This window comes from Pangasianodon hypophthalmus, chromosome 6 (genome assembly GCF_027358585.1).
Source record: "Pangasianodon hypophthalmus isolate fPanHyp1 chromosome 6, fPanHyp1.pri, whole genome shotgun sequence".
Lineage (NCBI taxonomy): Eukaryota > Metazoa > Chordata > Actinopteri > Siluriformes > Pangasiidae > Pangasianodon > Pangasianodon hypophthalmus.
The window spans coordinates 26,799,812-26,817,714 of record NC_069715.1 but is presented as its reverse complement, the minus strand read 5'-3'; the positions used below and the strand labels follow the sequence as shown (position 1 = coordinate 26,817,714).

The 17,903-nt window shown below is 38.8% G+C and overlaps 1 protein-coding gene across 1 annotated transcript in view; it reads right to left on the bottom strand.

Annotated features, from left to right (window-relative positions):
- Positions 1 to 17,619, bottom strand: part of hcn4 (hyperpolarization activated cyclic nucleotide-gated potassium channel 4) — a 94,395-nt gene extending 76,776 nt beyond the window's left edge. Inside the window, exons 1-2 of the mRNA XM_026913470.3 lie at positions 17,327 to 17,619; positions 16,408 to 17,091 (exon numbers count right to left, since the gene is read on the bottom strand). Coding sequence (XP_026769271.1) covers positions 16,408 to 17,078 — 671 coding nt within the window. The 5' untranslated portion in view covers positions 17,079 to 17,091; positions 17,327 to 17,619. The remainder of the gene's footprint in view (positions 1 to 16,407; positions 17,092 to 17,326) is intronic.
- Between the last annotated feature and the right edge of the window lie 284 nt (positions 17,620 to 17,903).

Here is a 17,903-nt window from a genome sequence, read left to right as displayed (position 1 = left end):
CTCAATCATTAAATCAACCATTTCATATTTAAGACCAAATACAGTCTAAATTAATGAGAAATGTTTTGCTAAAAAGCGTAAAATTAAGCATGTGTGCGAGGAAATGTAGGACACAGCTCTGTTAAGATGTGAGGTGACAAAAAGCACAGGTTTAAAGGAATAAAATGGGAGGGATTTATGCAGTGGGTTTGTTCTGTCAGTCATTTCCAGAGTGCGTGCGCTACATTGTGATCTGAGCGCGCTCAGTGCACTCGGCTGCCATGACGAACAGCCTCTCTATTTTCAGCCGAGGAAAATGAAATGCATGGCAGGATTTACCTGAATGACAAATAAGGCAATGGGAGAAGGCATCCTTCTGTTTCTGCAGACCACCTACACACACGTACGGGGACTCCCCCTGAGAAATGAGTGTGTGCGCTGGAATATGTGCATGTCTGAGCGAGTATGCTGCCGCACGAGTGGGGAAAGAGAGGATGTGTGTCATTGTGAATACGGCCTAGTGTGGATGTGTGAGATCTGAGTTTTCCAGGGAGACCGACCCAGACACACATGAACAAACAAAGATGCTACTTGTTCTCTATGACATGTTGGTATGTGAAGAGGATAGTTCTGCTTCGCTGCTTGGGAGAAGCTGCTATCAATCAGTCATTTAGCTGAATCAAGTAGGAATTGATAGAAGCAGGAGAAAAGATGGCTGAAACAGATGATCTCAAACCGCACAGACTTCTTTATGCCAAATGCACACTACACGATCAGACTCTCCAAGCATGTTTGAAATTCTAGGCAATAAATCACATAGTGTGAGCACCTAGCTAGAACAGCAGTGATCAACAGCCAATGAATTTCCAAGACAAAACTATTATAAGCACAATAATAATGCTTCTATTAAAAAAAATGATTTGGCATGCCTCACCCAAAAATAAACACAGCATGATTCCTGGTGAAGCACAGTATGAAAATAGCTATGTTCCTTTCCACTATACCTCCAGTTCTCTTTGCAGAACAGACAATCTTCTAGAGATGGCATGATACCAGTTTTCTTTTCTTTCCATAATATAGCCCATAATAGTAATAGTGAAACCTTGAGTATCAGCCAAGTTTAATACCATCCAATATATTTTTTTTCTTTTAAAACTACTAATCTTTTTTAACGGAAGCAGTTAAAACATTACAGTAAAAACTGCATAGCTAAAAACACAACTTGCACAACATGTAAATATAACAAATAGAACTCAAGAATGCCAGCGCCCCAACAAGTCTAGTTCTTCTTGTTACTAATTTGTATGCCTCAAATACCCTTATAAATACACTTCAACCAGGAAGGAAGCTATTGAAGAAAAACTATTTCAGACATTCGACCTTCCAGTGACCTTGGCCTTGTTTGGATCAATTCCAAAATCTAATCGGTTCAGCTGCAGGTTACAGTGATAATTTCATATAAATCCTACAAACATTTAACCATTCGTTCTTGAGATATAATGCTAACGAGAGTCCCAGATGGACACATGGACGGATAATCCGAATACCACCTAGTGGGGGAAGCATAATAAAAATACTTCCTAACAAAAAAATACAATCTCTGTGTATGCAAATATTTCCTAAAAAAATCTTTTCCAAATCCAATTCTGATATTTTCCATTTGTTACAGGATCAGATCAAATCCATTCATTTTTTTCTCTGATATTAAATCCATTAATTTTTGCTAGTATCGGCCTGATACTGATCCTGGGTTGGTGTTATCTCTACTTAGTTCTCTTTTTTTTCTTATTTGTGCAGAAACTGCCATCACAGCCAGTTGCCCAGGCTCCATTTTCAAACTCGTGATAGACAGCTCCCATTTATTTTTGTCAGAAAACGTAATTTTTGGATCAGGCACTCTTTCGTCAGAAATCTCTCCTGGTGAAAGATTGTAGAGTGTGTGAGATCCCTTGTATACGTCGCACACCTGCCAAACAACTGATCGCAAGAGATAAAAGTTGTATACTGTGAGCAGTACAGCACTTCTGAAATTTGGAAAGTAATGTACTGTCTGATTGACATTAGGATCTGGATATGATTCACAAAGTTGGTGATATGGCAAAAAAGAATCTCACTTAAAGACCATTTAAAGTTTTTCTGAGGTTTATCAAAACACCTAACACACTTCTACTGCTGCGGTTCCTCTCAGTCTCCAGACCTTCCTGAATCATCCCATCTGCTTGGCACTTTTCTCACTTTCTGCTGTGGATGGTCCCACAGGAACACCCTAAAGATCTGCACTTCCCAACAACACCCTTGCTTCAGTGGATAATCTCACCTAAATACTGTAGATTTGTACTTAAGAACTGCTGCTATAATCATAATAACTATCTTGTGCTCATCCCAGGCCACTTATTCACAATCTGCTCATATTAAAGAACTTTCAACACACTTAGTACTGTTTCACTTAACACTTCTACATGAGTATACTGTAAAGATCTTCCCCATGCCATCTCAGAGAGTTTTACATCACCAATATCACCTCTGGCTTGTTCATTAGGGATCTAAATCTACATCCAGATTTCTGTAAAGCTGCTTCGTGACAATTGTTATTGTTAAAAGCACTATGCAAATAAAACTAAACATAATACACCAGTAAAAAAAATCTTATAAGTCAAAGTGGTTAATGACAAAATTACAAATTTAAACAATTGCAAAGTAACAGTTTAGACAAAGTAGAGTGTTAGAAACATACACCAACCCATTAGCAGGTTCACTGACTGTCATAAAATAACAGTAATATCTTTTCTGTGGTTCAGCATATTAAAAGCAAATGAAGTCAGTAGCCACTTTGATATTGTTTACTGATAAATATCGTTGCTATAGTTTGATGTTAATTGCTATTAAATTTGTTGAGAAACCAGTCATTTTTGGCCTGTTCTCATAATAACCCTTTCTCAGTGAACCTTTTACATCACTAACTGGGTTGCAGCCAACGCAAGCTAATTAACTAAAGACAACACAACAATGTTAATCCACGCTTTCCCATCAGTCTGAACAAAACAACGGCATCAGTGCCTGATCGAAACATGAAAAATGGACAAAGGCAGTGAGTCACATCTGAATCAAATGTTCACATGGAATACAGGCTTCTGAGGCAGCATGCATGTATCCTCCACTTTCAACATTCTTGGTTAAACTTAGTTAAACTCGTTTAAACGTAAGTTAAATTGAATTAGAAAATCTAAATAAGAAATATCTATAAGCTAACTTGTGTGTTTGTGACTATACATCCATCTTCTGTAACGCTTATCCTACACAGGGTCGCAGGGAGCCTGGAGCCTATCCCAGGGGACTTGGGGCACAAGGCAGGGTGTTGCAGGACTCAACCACACACACACTCCCATTCACACACTAGAGACAATTTAGAAATGCCAATAAGCCTACAATACTTACAATACAAACTCCATGCACACAGGGTGGGGGCGGGACCCTGGAGGTGCAAGGCAACACTGCTAACCACTAAGCCACAGTGCCTCCCTGTTCATGACTATTTTTATTATTATTTTTTTTAAATCTAGATCTAACTGGAAAAGGCAGATCTGGATCACTCTAATTAGACCAGACATGGACAAGCGATCTGGCCCCCGGAAACTTATTTTCATCCAACCCGCCGGCTCTTTAATACATTTTTTTTGCATTAATTTTGCTACTTTGCATATGTCTGATAGATGGCCCATCTGGCAACAACAACAATGCCATGATCAAATTCACAGAGATCACATTTTTTTCTTCATTCTGATGTTTGATGTCAACATTAACTGAGGCTCTTGACCTGTATCTGTATGATTTTATGCGTTGTGCTGCTGCCACATGATTGGCTGATAGGATAACTGCATAAATGAGCAGGTGTACAGGTGTTCCTGTTAAAGTGACCGGTGAGTGTATATTTGTCTTACAGTTAATCTTAACACTGTCTAATATCAACTTTAATAACTTACAGGTTAACTTACAGAAAACTGGCAATGTGGTGACGTATGCTGCCTTCGAAGCCCATCTCAAATATTGAAGCGCTGCCAAATAACACCTGACTTATGGGACAACATAGGTATCACGCCATCAAGCACAGTGGTGAGACTGTGAATAAATTAAAGTGTCCTGACTGATTAGCGATGGGAATAGAGTGTAATAGAGTGACACTGAATTGTGTTGGACAATATATGATATGTCTATATAGGTGTACGTATCTCTGGATTTGTGTGAGTGCATGTAAATAGGATGTGTATGACTTTATTGCTTTTTTTCCCCTTAGCGCATACACAAACAGCAAAGAACTATCTCAGCATCTCCATCAGAAGTGTCAAGTCTAAATGACCTGGAGTGAGATCTGCAGCAGATTCCCAGCACGCTGCTCCAGGGCCGGTGAAATGTCACTCTGACAACCTGACATCAGCCTGAAACCCAGGGACCCTGACGAGCGCAGCCCGAATGGGGAAAAGCTGGATTTCTCTTCCCATCTGTTTCCCTCTCTATATTTAATTTATAGTCCCATTATAAATGAAACAGACATATCTAATATTTACCAGCAGTCCACAAGGGAACGCTCACACATGTCTGGAAGGGAAAGCACAAGCACCCACACATGGGGGAAAAAATCAGCAGAAATGCCAAACCAGAACACACACACACACACACACACACACAAAACTGAAACGTGTTAAAAAGAAAAAGCGAGTTGGGAATGGAGTAAGGACACAACTGTGTCCTTCTGGACAGATTATAAATTGATATCACAGAGGACAGTGAAAAGGGGGAAGGGCAGACAACACTATCAGAAATACACTACGGATAAAAACATCCTGAGTCATTTCATGCACTCACAGTAAAGCAGAGTTTTCCCATTATATTCCTTCAGCTTTTCTCATAAAATTTCTTAATGATTTATGCTTATATATTATTATTAGTGGACCTCATCTATCAAACTGGACATGAACAAATTGATTTGTAAATTGTCTGCAGGAGCATTTATAGAAGAAGTGTGGTATTCATGAAAATCCAGTTCAGAAAAAAAACTTTGTATTCTACGAGAGCTCATGAGTTTGTGTAAATTTACATACAAGGCTCACTAATGTGAACCTCGGCTTCAAATAGTAAAACTGGTGATGAGTTACTGCAATTTAATATATGGATTATGCTTAATAATTTCAGTTACATGCAAATGTTGTGAAAGAAAGCAATCCAAAAAACAGCCATAAATTAAGACTAGCCATTCAATTAGGGTAAAAGTAATGGGCTTCCAAAAAAGGTGGAAGAGTTACTGTATGTCTGTGGCAGCCATTTGGTGCAATTAGGCCACGCCTCCCAAATAGCGAACGCAGAAAACGAGTGAAAAAACATACTGAAATATTACACTCAATTGAAAGTATAGATAATGTGTCAAACTCCAAATGAATTAATAGTGGAAGTACCCAGCTAAAATGATCTCAAGTGAAATTTGAGAAAGTTGCTATTTGTAAATATACTCATTATTAATAAGTAAATGTTTTTAACTGATGAAATTACATTAATGTCATGTTTTCATGTGAAAACTAACTTATTATTTATCTAAAACTGTTATAAGCAACTAAACCATTTTGCCTGAAATCTCTGTAAGTTTACTGGTCATAAGCATGACTAATGCTATGAGGTTTGCTCATGAATGAATTAGAAGTAAAACATCATGTAAATAACGAATGAATAGCTAGAATTTGACTTGCTGTCTAGACAATTATGTTGGCTACAGGAGTCATTGCTAGTCTAAACTGGCATTAGACTAACTTAGTTAAATATAGACAGTTAATGTTGGAGCATTAGTGAAAATTACCTCAAAATGCTTTTTCAAAATAGATGGAATTCTTAATTCTTGAAAATAGATGCCTTCTAGGGAGGCAAAGGAGATGCCTCATTTTATACGAGTCTTTACTTACTCCAGCATATTGAAACATTTTATTGAGGGAGGGCCAGGGTCACTCATCCTCGAGTTCAACACTGTAGTCTGGTGGCTTATCCATATTCAGACACACACAGATTTTATTCATTGATCAAATTTGAATGAATGCTAAACTGAATTGATTGGATGATAAACTGAGCCCATTTGATTGACATATATTGTGAGAGTCAATGACTGCTTAAAATAAGGGACCTTCGTGATTTATAAAAAGTACTCTGAAGGTCTAAATAAGAAGGAGTAAGGAGTAGAAATTATTCTTTCTAAGTTTTTTTTTTTGGAAATGTAATTAAGAGTACAAGTATTCAATTTCAATGAAGTATAAATGTTTAGAAGTAAAGTATAAATACGCCAAGGTAACACAAGTATGGTATAGTAATGAAGTACAATTACTCAACCCCTGGTATGAAAGAGGTATAAAGGGCATGCATTAAGATTTGTACATTTTAAAGTCTACAGAGCTTCAGCGATAAACTAAACAATCAAATGCTGGACATCTAATATGTCTTGGCTAACTGGCTAATTTCATTTCCATTAGATTTTTTCCCCGAACCATTACAACAGCACTGTGTGACGCCATACACCCACCATCCAGCTCATGAGAGTTCCCAACTGCAGCATCTGTGTGGCAAACACACACCAATTTGCTGCACAGTGTGCCTCACGTGTCTTGCTCTCTCTCTCTCTCGCTCTCTCTTTTCCACATAAGTGTGCCTAGGTCATCCATGCTGCATTATTTCTATCTCTCTACTACCCTATCCCTCCATCATGTACTCCCTTTCTCTCCATCCCTCCATCACCTCCCTATCTCTGTTCCATTAAATAAATTGAGTTGTAATAATCTTCTCTGATGTGCGTCCCTGATATTGGTGGATGGACACAGCAGCCTTTTTTTTTTTTTTTTATTACCCCACTTTCAGCCCATCCTGGACGCTCCATAATCCTGTGCACTCCCTTCAGAAGATTACAATAAAAAAAGAAGCAGTGAGAAAGAGAGAATGAATTGTGCTATAGAACTGCTCTGGGGCTCAGCTATTATATTTTTTTAAATAATTTACTTTACAGAATATGCAGTGGATGTACAGTAATATTTTTATATAATGATATTTGCCTAACCCTTTATAACAGTTTATGATACATCATTTATAATAATTACTACAATTCATTGCTATAAACATGTTCCTCATATTAATTCTCATATTAATTTTAGAGAATTATGGGATTGCCTTCTCTGAGAACACACAAGTGTTTCCCATTTCCAGCACAGGATACTCCTTTATAACTATTCAAAATAATAGATCTTAGAAGCCAGCCTTTAACGCAAGAGCACAAATTCTGCCCAAAAATGCTGCATATTTAATATACAGTATACTGAGATTTCTTTCAAATACTCAAAGGTTCCTCAGTGGCGCTTTGGATGAATAACGGTTCTAGCTTTCTAAAAGTTCTAAACTGAAACTCTGATGGCTGCACGATGATGTCTTTGCACCCAAGATTATGGTTTATAGGATTTTAGGATGAGCTGATGATGGTCTAAATCACTTTAACTGTGAAATATATTTCATGGAAAATAATAATAATAATAATAATAATAATAATAATAGTAACAATCATAAAATTTTATATAGTGCCTTTCTAACACTTAAGATCACTGTCCAAAAAAAAGAAAAGACAAGAACTATGGACATAATCCATTTATTTAAATTGTTTAAATGTATTTAATTTTTTTAATGTATACAATCATTTTTGTGTGTTTTTTCACACCTTTTTTTTTTTATTTCTGAACTTTCTACAGACAGAATGCATTAAGGCCAAGTTGACATTTATACACCTACTCAATAATAAATATTGTATCTTATAATTGTGTATATTATTGTGAGTTGTGATTTTCTAACCACTGTAAGAAACTAAAAATCACAGACCCCCTGTCTCTTCTTTCTGGAAACCTGGGGAGCAAGCTTTGTTTTCCTTTGCCTTATGAAACCAATTGGTCACGTTCTACAAGGTGTGTCCATTTTTTTTTTTGCTTGTTTAGGGTTCTAAAAGGGTTCACCCAAAATAATAGATGGAAGCTTATTTCCTAAGAATGTACAATTTCTATGGCAAAACAGGGCATTTGTTTTACAAAATAATTTGTATGATGTTAAATGTTAAATAACATCAGTCATCAATAGTATGCAAATATAGGTACATAAAGGGAGGCGTTTCTGCTTTTCTTTGTTTTCACGTCTCATTTTTCCGACACTTCAGCCATCGGCATGAGCGCAGGTCCAGCAGACCCAAACAAATCAATAGAGTAATGCAGCCAACAATCAACCGTAATCAAAACCCGGTGAGAGGATCAGAAGCTGCCATTTGATCTACAGTCAAGTGTGTGTGTGTGTGTGCGTGTGTGTGTGTATGCATGTGTAGACAGTACCTCAGCATCAAAGTGCTACAAGAGCCAAGAGCTGCCAGAAAGAGACGTAAGCCACTCATTAAAGACAAATATGAAGAAAATCACATAAAGAGATCAGTGTTCTTCATGTTACTATAAGCCACGGACAAGCACATGTTTCTGAACCGTTTCAGCTTTGTGTTTTTCTTCTCTCTAACACAATGTGATTCTGCACATGAAGGACTTGATGAGGATCTGTTGATTATAATTATGGGTGTTAGATTGAGAACACAGGAACCTCTGCAGTGCACAAGACTGAAGTCGAGAGTAACTCGTACAGAAGATCAGCTTGAAGTAATCAGATCAAAATGTAGCTGCACTATGAATTTATTTTTAGCTCATGTTGTAAAGAAGAGTCATTGTCACAAGGCAATTTTATATAAATCCTGAGTAACAGAAGTGCCACATTCTGAGTGATTACCACAGTGAGATTAAAGGAAAAAATAAAGATAAACAAACTAATTCTTCCAATCGTGAAAAGATAGCGACAAAATGTTTTCACCTGACACAGAGCATTCATTTCAGTGACACTGGTAAGTGAGAAAGCGACAGTGTGACAAGCGACATGTGACTTGAGATTTTCTCAACTCTGTGCAACTTAACTATGATGTGGTAAAGTGACAAATCCAAATGATTAGCTTGAATGATTCTTCAGACCAATCGTGTTGTCCTTGTGATACCACTCACTTGGTCTGAAGAATTGTTCAAGCCAATCATTTGGATTTGTCACTTTACCACATCATAGCTAAGTTGCATAGAGTTGAGAATTTTTTGGCTACTACCTTTTCTCATTGGATCTAAAAAAAAAAAAGAATTGACGTACAGTGTACGCCCAGAAGCAACAAACTACAAGCCTCTTGTCGCTCGCTAGTGTGAATGCAGGGTTATGCTAAAGCTAGCTAGCTATACCACAAACAACATGGAGATATAGCTTAGCTACTTTGAAGCTTAATCCATGTTTGATGTCAGCTCTTCTGCTAAATGCAAATAAAAGCTAACCAACCAGTAGCCTTGAGTTATATGTGTTGATGTCAGCCAGAAGTCAAGAATAACTTAAATATATACAGTTTATATTGTGAAAATCAAATGTAGCATTTATCAGTACAACTAAACTGCTGGAATAGTTTACTATAATAATCAAGAAGGAATTAGTTCAAAAACAGGAGCATCAGGAGCATTATGTTCTACTCTTTCTACTTTTAGTTCCCTGCAGTCTGTCCGATGATGAAATATTTGTAGTTTTATTGTATGATACAAAATTCTACACTATAAAGAAATCACAGCTTTATATACAGTATTCATCTCTACACAGCACATCATAGTACACTTCACCAACCAATGTAAAAGAGTATATATATCCAGAAAACATCTTTGTGGAGCGAATACAAAAATCAAGGTTCTCTCTCCTTCTCATTCTTTTTCTCGTGGAAGTGGAAACTATTTAAAAAAAAACATAATGTGCATTCTGTATTCTAAATCTGTTCTACTTTGCTTTAATGTATTCAGCTTGAGCTGAAAAAAAAAACTGGGTAGAAAAATAAACCTGGGAAGAACCGACTTCTTTCTGTTTGCTCCCTTGCTTTCTCTTTCGTTTCTTTTTTTTAATGCAGAGCTAAGTCTCTTTTGGGAGTGGTCTGGTTATGCGAGATGAATAAAAGACTGACATAGAAAAGAGCAGTTTCTAAAAGAGAGAGAGAGAGAGCGAGAGAGAGAGAGAGAGAAAGAGAGAGAGAGAGAGAGAGAGAGAGAGAGAGAGAGAATGAAGCGAGTAAAGAAGAATTACTTCAGCCAGTAACATCAGATTTGATTGGCAGACAAAGAAGGCCAGGCAAACCGTCTCTATGATCAGACTTTGTGATTTCTTGAGAGAAAAAAAAGTCTGAATGCTGCTTTTACTAAAAGCTCTAATGTCAAACCCACGTTTGAGGAATTAAATGGACTGCAGGAAGTGGAACAGAGGTAATAAATGCTGTATGTGAGACACAAAACTAGTATATAATTATCTAATCATTTATTCAGTGCCAGCTCTATGTTCTCCTTGCTCAGGTGATTTTTTGTGATTTCTGCATGCACTTAGCAAAGGTATGTTTACCTCTTTTTCCATCACCTTATTTCCAGTGAATGAAATAGTTTTGCAAGTACATTTTCAGCCATACACACCTCTCAGCCAATGCTTTGTTTTGGGTTTTTGGTTCATTTAATGACGGGCAGTGTGAAATGAAACCAAACCAAATAGAAACAAACCAAAAATTATTAAAGTTCACCATGATTTGGACTCAGAAAAAGGACTTATAGTTGTAAAAGCACCTCATCCTGGGCCTGGAGTGGTTACCGTTTTTCAAGCTGTAACACACCCACGTTAAGGGAGGGCGTTAATAAACTGATTCTGTGAATGAGGTGTATTAGTCAAAGGAAAACACCAAAATAGGCAGGGCTGGGAATCACTGGTCTATGTGTAATCTCACATAAATTTGATTGCTAAAAGAGAGAGAGAGAGAGAGAGAGAGATTAAGTCACAAGCTACAACAGCCAGACTTTGTCTTTAGCTTAACCACTCTAACTGTAAATCAATATCTTCTTGACTAGCTAGTAGTTAGTACTAAATGAATATTACACTAAGTGATCAACAGGTTTTACATGTAACTTTAAGTCAATTGCCTCTCAAGTAGCTAGGAGCTAGTAGTAAATAAATATTATGCTACATAGACCGAGGATTTAGCTAATGTCAAATATATTCATATTTGCCATATATGCCAACTTCAATTCTAGCTTACGGGAAATCAACAAGACAAACAGGCGCTGTAAGTCCTATGATACGTTCTGATTTTTTGATGTACTTAACACCAACACAGCTTATGCTCTCCTTGTACCAGCAAAGATGCTAGCATGCTACATTTCTCAGCTAAAAATGTTAGCTTAGGTGAGTTGAACCTGGCATGATTTAATTTTGAAGGGAGAATGTAAATGCTTTGCAAACAGATGGCTGTGGTTATGATTAGGGCTCCTAAAACTCTTTAAAACAATCAGTTACAATGATCAGTAAATTTCTGTTCCTCTCATATGTGACTGAATATCTGTGTCTGTACTTCATCATGGCCAATCCCTTACAAATGGGTTCATGCTAATATTTTGTATGTTTGTAGTCATGACACTGTTTTGGTTTCAGTGGTGTCAATTCAACAAAACATGTGTCAATATGTAACAATAGAATTCTCATTCCTGACTTACAGCAACCACCAAAAGCTATTTTATTACTTAAACGAAGCAATTTTAAGACACTCTGTCTGTACACACTACTGGATTGACATTGCTGCTTTGATTAACCATCCATCCATCCCAGAAACACTAGAGATAAGGTAGGAATGGGACACACAGTCCATACGCAAAGTCCAAGGCATGGTATCACACACGCTTATTCACACCAATTTCAGGTAGCAATTCCACATACAGGCGTGTTTTGGGAGGTGGGAGAAATCCAGAGAACTTGAGTTCAGGATCAAACCCTGAATCCTGTATTTGTGGGCCTGAAACACTACCTGTTGTGCCACTGCTTTCACGATTTAATCCAAAATAACACCAAGCCAAGACGCCCAGATGAAGTGCCCAATGAAACCACAAATTGTGAATCAAGACTGCCCAAAAAAGCAGTAAAACATCTGGAGTAGTCAAATGCTGTGCCCAAAAATGACAACTAGCACCTATTGCTTCAGTGCACGTCTAATTACAGCAGAGGCATGGCTCCCAGAAGAGGGGCTTGAACCCACCTGAAGTATTTTAAGATTTAAACTGTTCATGTCATATACATGTCATCTGCCCTAGCTGTCAAATTTGTAAATTGTTTAATCACATTTTATTGGCTACCAGCTGCTATGGTGAGAAACAGGATTACCCGAATGAGATCATGCATTTTTTCCCATATCGCTTTGAAAGCTACTAACCAGCTAGTTACACTCTGAGCATGGAGACATCGACGTGACAACCGAAGTACTGAAGGCCTGCTTTTATAAGGTATGATTTCATCCCCTCACCCCACCCACCCATTACTAACATGTTATTTAAATTATTTTCAGTAGAAATGTCAAGAAGGTATTTTATTTCCTGCCGCTATTAACATTATTATTATGGCAAGACTGGTTGACAGTAGATCTTACCTTAAATAATTAAATGAGTTTTAAATTAAATTCTGAATACCACCAGCACTTCTACTCCCAACAAAAAATGCATGAGCGCATCAATCTTATCTGTTTAATTGTACAGATCACACTGTGGTTTTATTTAGCATATTATATTTCCTCATCCTCCCAAAATGAATTCTTGGCCATACCAGTGAATTACAGTATCAACAATAGATATGGAATCTGTTAGAATAGTTGGCTAGGGTCCCTGTTGAAATGATATTAAATCTGATTATAACATTGCAGCCCGAATACCTCTTTTTGTTATGAATGTAATGACTCCCCTGGTGGAGTAGTTTTCCGCTTGCATTCACTGGTCTACAAATGAACAGCTTTTGGCTAGAGTGCTGGAAACAAGCCTATAGATTGGATTATAATGCCATTTGTAATCCCTCTTTTACACCAGAAGATGCCCCACTCCCATCCCCATCTTTACATTATAGAGTGCTTGAAATGGGACAATCTTGCTGCGTCCCTCCAGTCATTTCTCTCAGTGGATGTTTATTTGCACCTGCAAAAATCTGACTTGGAACGAGATGAGCTGCCTTCAAAACATGTCACCTGCTCTCACTGGTATGTAGCTTTCTAATAAAACCTGTCAGTTATCGTGCATGTCGGTTCCACGAACTCCAACTCCAACAATGTGCAACTTTTCGGATTTTATAAACTAAAACATGGTCATGGACATATGATCATTGAAATCTTCTCATAAATATCATCAAATTAATCATGGATACATACGTCCTGGGTCATGGGTCACACATACTGGGTCATAAGCTGCTTCAATAAGAGCTTGTTTCACAGTTCATCATAAGTGCTCTAAGAAGAGAATGTTGGGAAATGGACATATTAAAGGCCAGAAAATTTAGCATCAACAACCTCATCATGCGCATCCAAAATGTTCCCAGAGGTATGTTCCACAAACCCAATTACTCTTATTACCACCTCATATGAAGTACCAGTGTGTACTATTCATGCGGCGCAGCTCATTAGAGCAGCATTGTGGCTGAGAAAACGCTCCTCACTATGCTGATCACAGATTCTGCAGCTTCATGACCCATGCCTCAACTAAATGACTAAATTACAGTGATGCAGATAATTCGACACACGCGGACAGGGTGAGAGGCGAAGATTTTAATTGCAGCTTTTCTAATGACTGAGTCAATGAGTGTAAGAGCCAAGTAAAAGCAGCGCTGACTTTCATGTGCATCCACACTAATTGCAAATGCAAACAGGCATCTTAAAGATGAAAGCTGATTTTTGTGTGAAAGTAATGATTTGCAAGTCACATGGCCAAACATGATGGAGGGAAGAAATGAAAAATTGCTGTACTGTACATTTGCACTTGCACGGATAATGTATAACAGGAGAACAATGAAATTATATATGTATGTATGTATGCATGTATATATGTATATATAAAATGATTACATAAACCCATTGTTTGGTGCAAGGGGTGCCGGGATAAAAACGTTAGCATGGCTAAGCCTTACTGTCTTTCAAAGTTCATAGGACATTAATACATTCATTTTTGGCATCCACATCAGATTATTACTTAACTTAACAAATGCCTTAAAGTTGACTATGTTGGATTTTTGTGGAAACAAAAGCAACAGCACCACCAATAGTGATAAAAAATACAGAATGGTATGAAGAAATGACGTTAGGGCTGATTTCTGTCTAGCCCAGGCTGTAGATTCATGGAGCTTATCAGTGACAGTCATGTCAGGTGATTACACAGAGTGACACTCCCCCCTAGATTTGATCTCCATTTGGGCTGATATTTTTCAGACATATCTGTAACATGTCACCAGCAGTGACTGCGAAGGCGCATATGAAATATGTTCGTGTACTGACCGTAAACAAGGTGGATTATTTACTCTATCATACTATTTTCCCCAAATGCCTTTGGAGGAGAAACTAAAATTAGAGACTAAGCACACATTGTCCAATCAACGTATAAATTACACAACAGGACAGACAACAGAACTGTAAGTTTGTTAGATTACAACTTTTCTGTTTACGATGGCTGGTATTCTGTGGAAATATGGTATGAATCCATTTTAATTAAAAAATTTGAAATCATGAATGTAGTAGCTGCCTACCTGTCTTTAAGCGCGTGTGTGTGTGTGTGTGTGTGTGTGTGTGTGATAGTTTGCCCCACATAATTATTACGCCATCAATGAGACCTCATGATATAATGCATTGCTCAACACTTATAGTTTCTTTGTTGAGCTATTGACAGATCTTAGATTTTAGCCCTCCCATCTAATATCACGGTCATCCCTCTCTGGTTCAGTGTCCTTTTTTATTCCTCGTGTACTGATTGCATTTTTGATGATGCTGCATTGTCCTTTCCTGCCATTTTGTAGCTCACATAGTTTGACCTTGGTATATGAGGTGGTAATTACTGAGGACTATGTACGAGGAAGGTAGAGACTAAGCCATAATATAGCCTGGACATTCAGTGAATTGTCTAAGAGACGCCATCCGTAATGTGTCATTTAGGGAGCTCATGAGAATGATTCAAAGTCAAGCCAAGTTCACTTGGCTTGGTATTCCCAATTTAATTCTTATCAGTTAAGATCTGTCCTGAAACCTGAGGCCAATAAGACAGAAACAACTCCCAAGTTTCTTGTGCACAAGCTGTTTATATTGCAAATCTCAACTTTAAAGACACCAAAAATAAATAGAAATCTACATATCTACAGTATAATCTGCAATGTTTAACTATGTGAATTCTTTATTTATTAAGATTTTGCATTCACATCAAAATTATTAGACACTTAGTAAATGCTCGCCCTATCGAGTTGCATGCAATAACAATACGGTCCTATAAATCACATGCCAAGATACGATCACTTTCATTTCTACAGTAATGATTTTCCCCAGCACACCTACATCCAAGCATCTGGCCACTGTCATATCTAACGTATGGAGTCAATGTCATCCTCAAGGACACAACTTCATTATTAAATAGTGAGAGTGAGCAGATGCGATGTAAAAGCCTAACTGCTAATGTCACCTCTAGTGTCTAGGAAAGACTTCGCTAGCCAGATAAGTCTATTATCAATATCACATTTAGAAAAGGTGCGATAATAAAAAAAAAAAAAAATCACTTTTTTTATTAAAAAGTTCTCTCAGCACAAATTAGAAATGTTTCCTACTGGGACATGTTCTCTGCCTGCACTACATTCAGCAAATGGAAAACATAATTGACTTTCAAACACAGTGTGGTGCCTCGTTCATCACTGTATAGTTTAGGGAAAAAAACGCATTATCCTCATTATCTGTAAATGATCTGTAATCTTTACTCTGAACAACTAGGCTTGTCAAGAAAATTGAAGTTTTGAAGGGTTAATCAGTCTCTCTCACACACACTCTCACCACATAAGCCTGTTATCCTCACTCTCAGGGGGAAAAAGCACTAAACTGAGCTTTTAACCTCAGTAGTTTGTACTTTTAGTTAGAGGAATCTGTTTGTTGAGGAACATAATAATTAAGGTACATGACCTGAAGGACCATGATTGTGCATTTGAGAGTACATTTACATTGTTTGTAGCTGGAGGGACCATAATGACAGAGCTGTGACAGTATTTAAGTAGCCTATACACTTTCAGAAATAGTTTCAGCTTTATAAATGGTACTGCTGGAAACCTTTTCTGAAAGGGAAACCCTCATTCATAAGGTTCTACATAGAACTTTCCTCCAGAGGGACATACTGAGGGACCCTTCAGAGTGCACATTTGACATAGTACTTTAAAGCTTATATAACTAATATAGAAATTATAGCAATTTTAAAAATCCTTCATTCTGATTTTTAATAGCTTTTCAATGTTTTTTTTTTTTACCTGAAATCACTGTAGGGGTGTATAATCCAAAATCCGGCCGACTTTACGCGCTCCTGTTCGCGCTCCACAGCCTTCTCGCTCCCGAACATCCTCAGGGAGAACTTGTTAACCCCGGGCTGTAGCATGGCACCAAACTGCCTGTGCATGAAACCCGCCTGGTAGTACCTCTCATCGTCGGGCAGAACGTGTTCAATGCCGCCGTCCAGCTTGGCAAACCCCGGGTACCGTTCTGGAGTGCCGCGCGCTCCCGGTTCCACACCTCCACCAGCGGTGCTACCAGCGCCGCTACCTCCACCTCCTCCTCTCGCCCCGGGCGGACTCTCCTCGCTCGGGCTTGGGTCTGCCTCGGCGATCAGACGCTTCTCTTCGGCCGAGTCCGATTCGTGGCTGTGGCGGCCGGCGAGCGAAGACAAGCTGCCTCGAAACCTCCTGCAGTCACCGTTTGAGTTGCTTTTCGCGCCTCGGGCCGCCTCCGGGTCTGCGAGCGCCGCCGCCGCCGATGCCACGGACGCCGCGTCTGCGTTCCTGCTGCTCTCAGCGGCGCCCGGAGACGGCAGCGGCTTCATCCGGATGCTCCTCCGGCGCGCGTCCCGGTCTCCGTCTTCCCCGTCGCACATGGTCGAAGCGCTCCGGCCGACGTGCTGTGGCAAACTGTAAAGCCTTTTGCGCATGGAAGGATGCAACCTGTGCACAGTGGCATTGGCTTTCAGCTCAATAACAGATGTTTATATATTCCTAGTAATTCCCTATGATGAGTTATGTGTGTGTGTGTGTGCATATATATATATATATATATATATATATATATATATATATATATATATATATATCTTTTTACCCTATTGCCTTTTACCCATGCCTAGCCTATAACGTGAGGCTCCTGTGCATGCATATGCAAGAAGATAATCTTGGACGTTACCTGTCAGCTCAAATGGTCTGCGCGCTCCCGTTCAGTCGGGACATGCCCACTCCAGTTGCAAGGCACTGTGCTTCTCTATTCCGTTAAGACCATAAAGAAGTCATAGAAAAGAAAAAAAAAAACCTTAATAAAATAAATAAAACAAAGCAGCTTTGGGGCTACTTCAGCATGCACGCGCCGGAAGGATGGAGAGGAGACGCGCGGAGGTCATGGACGTTAGTGAGGCATCAAGCCTCCAGATCCCCCTATCGGCTGTCAATAATCAACAAGGCAAGGCGAGGCGCTCGCGCAGCCAAGAGCGCCGCTGACATCACCACCGTCCGCCGCGCTGAGAGGCTCGCTCCGACCTCATGAATATTCATGAGGATGCTAATCTATCAGGTTGCCATAGGAGCGATGGAGGCAAACAAGCCCCGCCCACACCCGTAAGGTCTGAACGGGGTTGCTGATCGATTAAAAGCTTTGTGCTCCAGCTTTGTCTGTCGGATTAGCATCGCCAGACCGCGTTAAAACCTTTAGAATGATCTTTTTGTCAGGGTTAATTGTCTGCCAGCATCACAGACACAGATCAACTTCC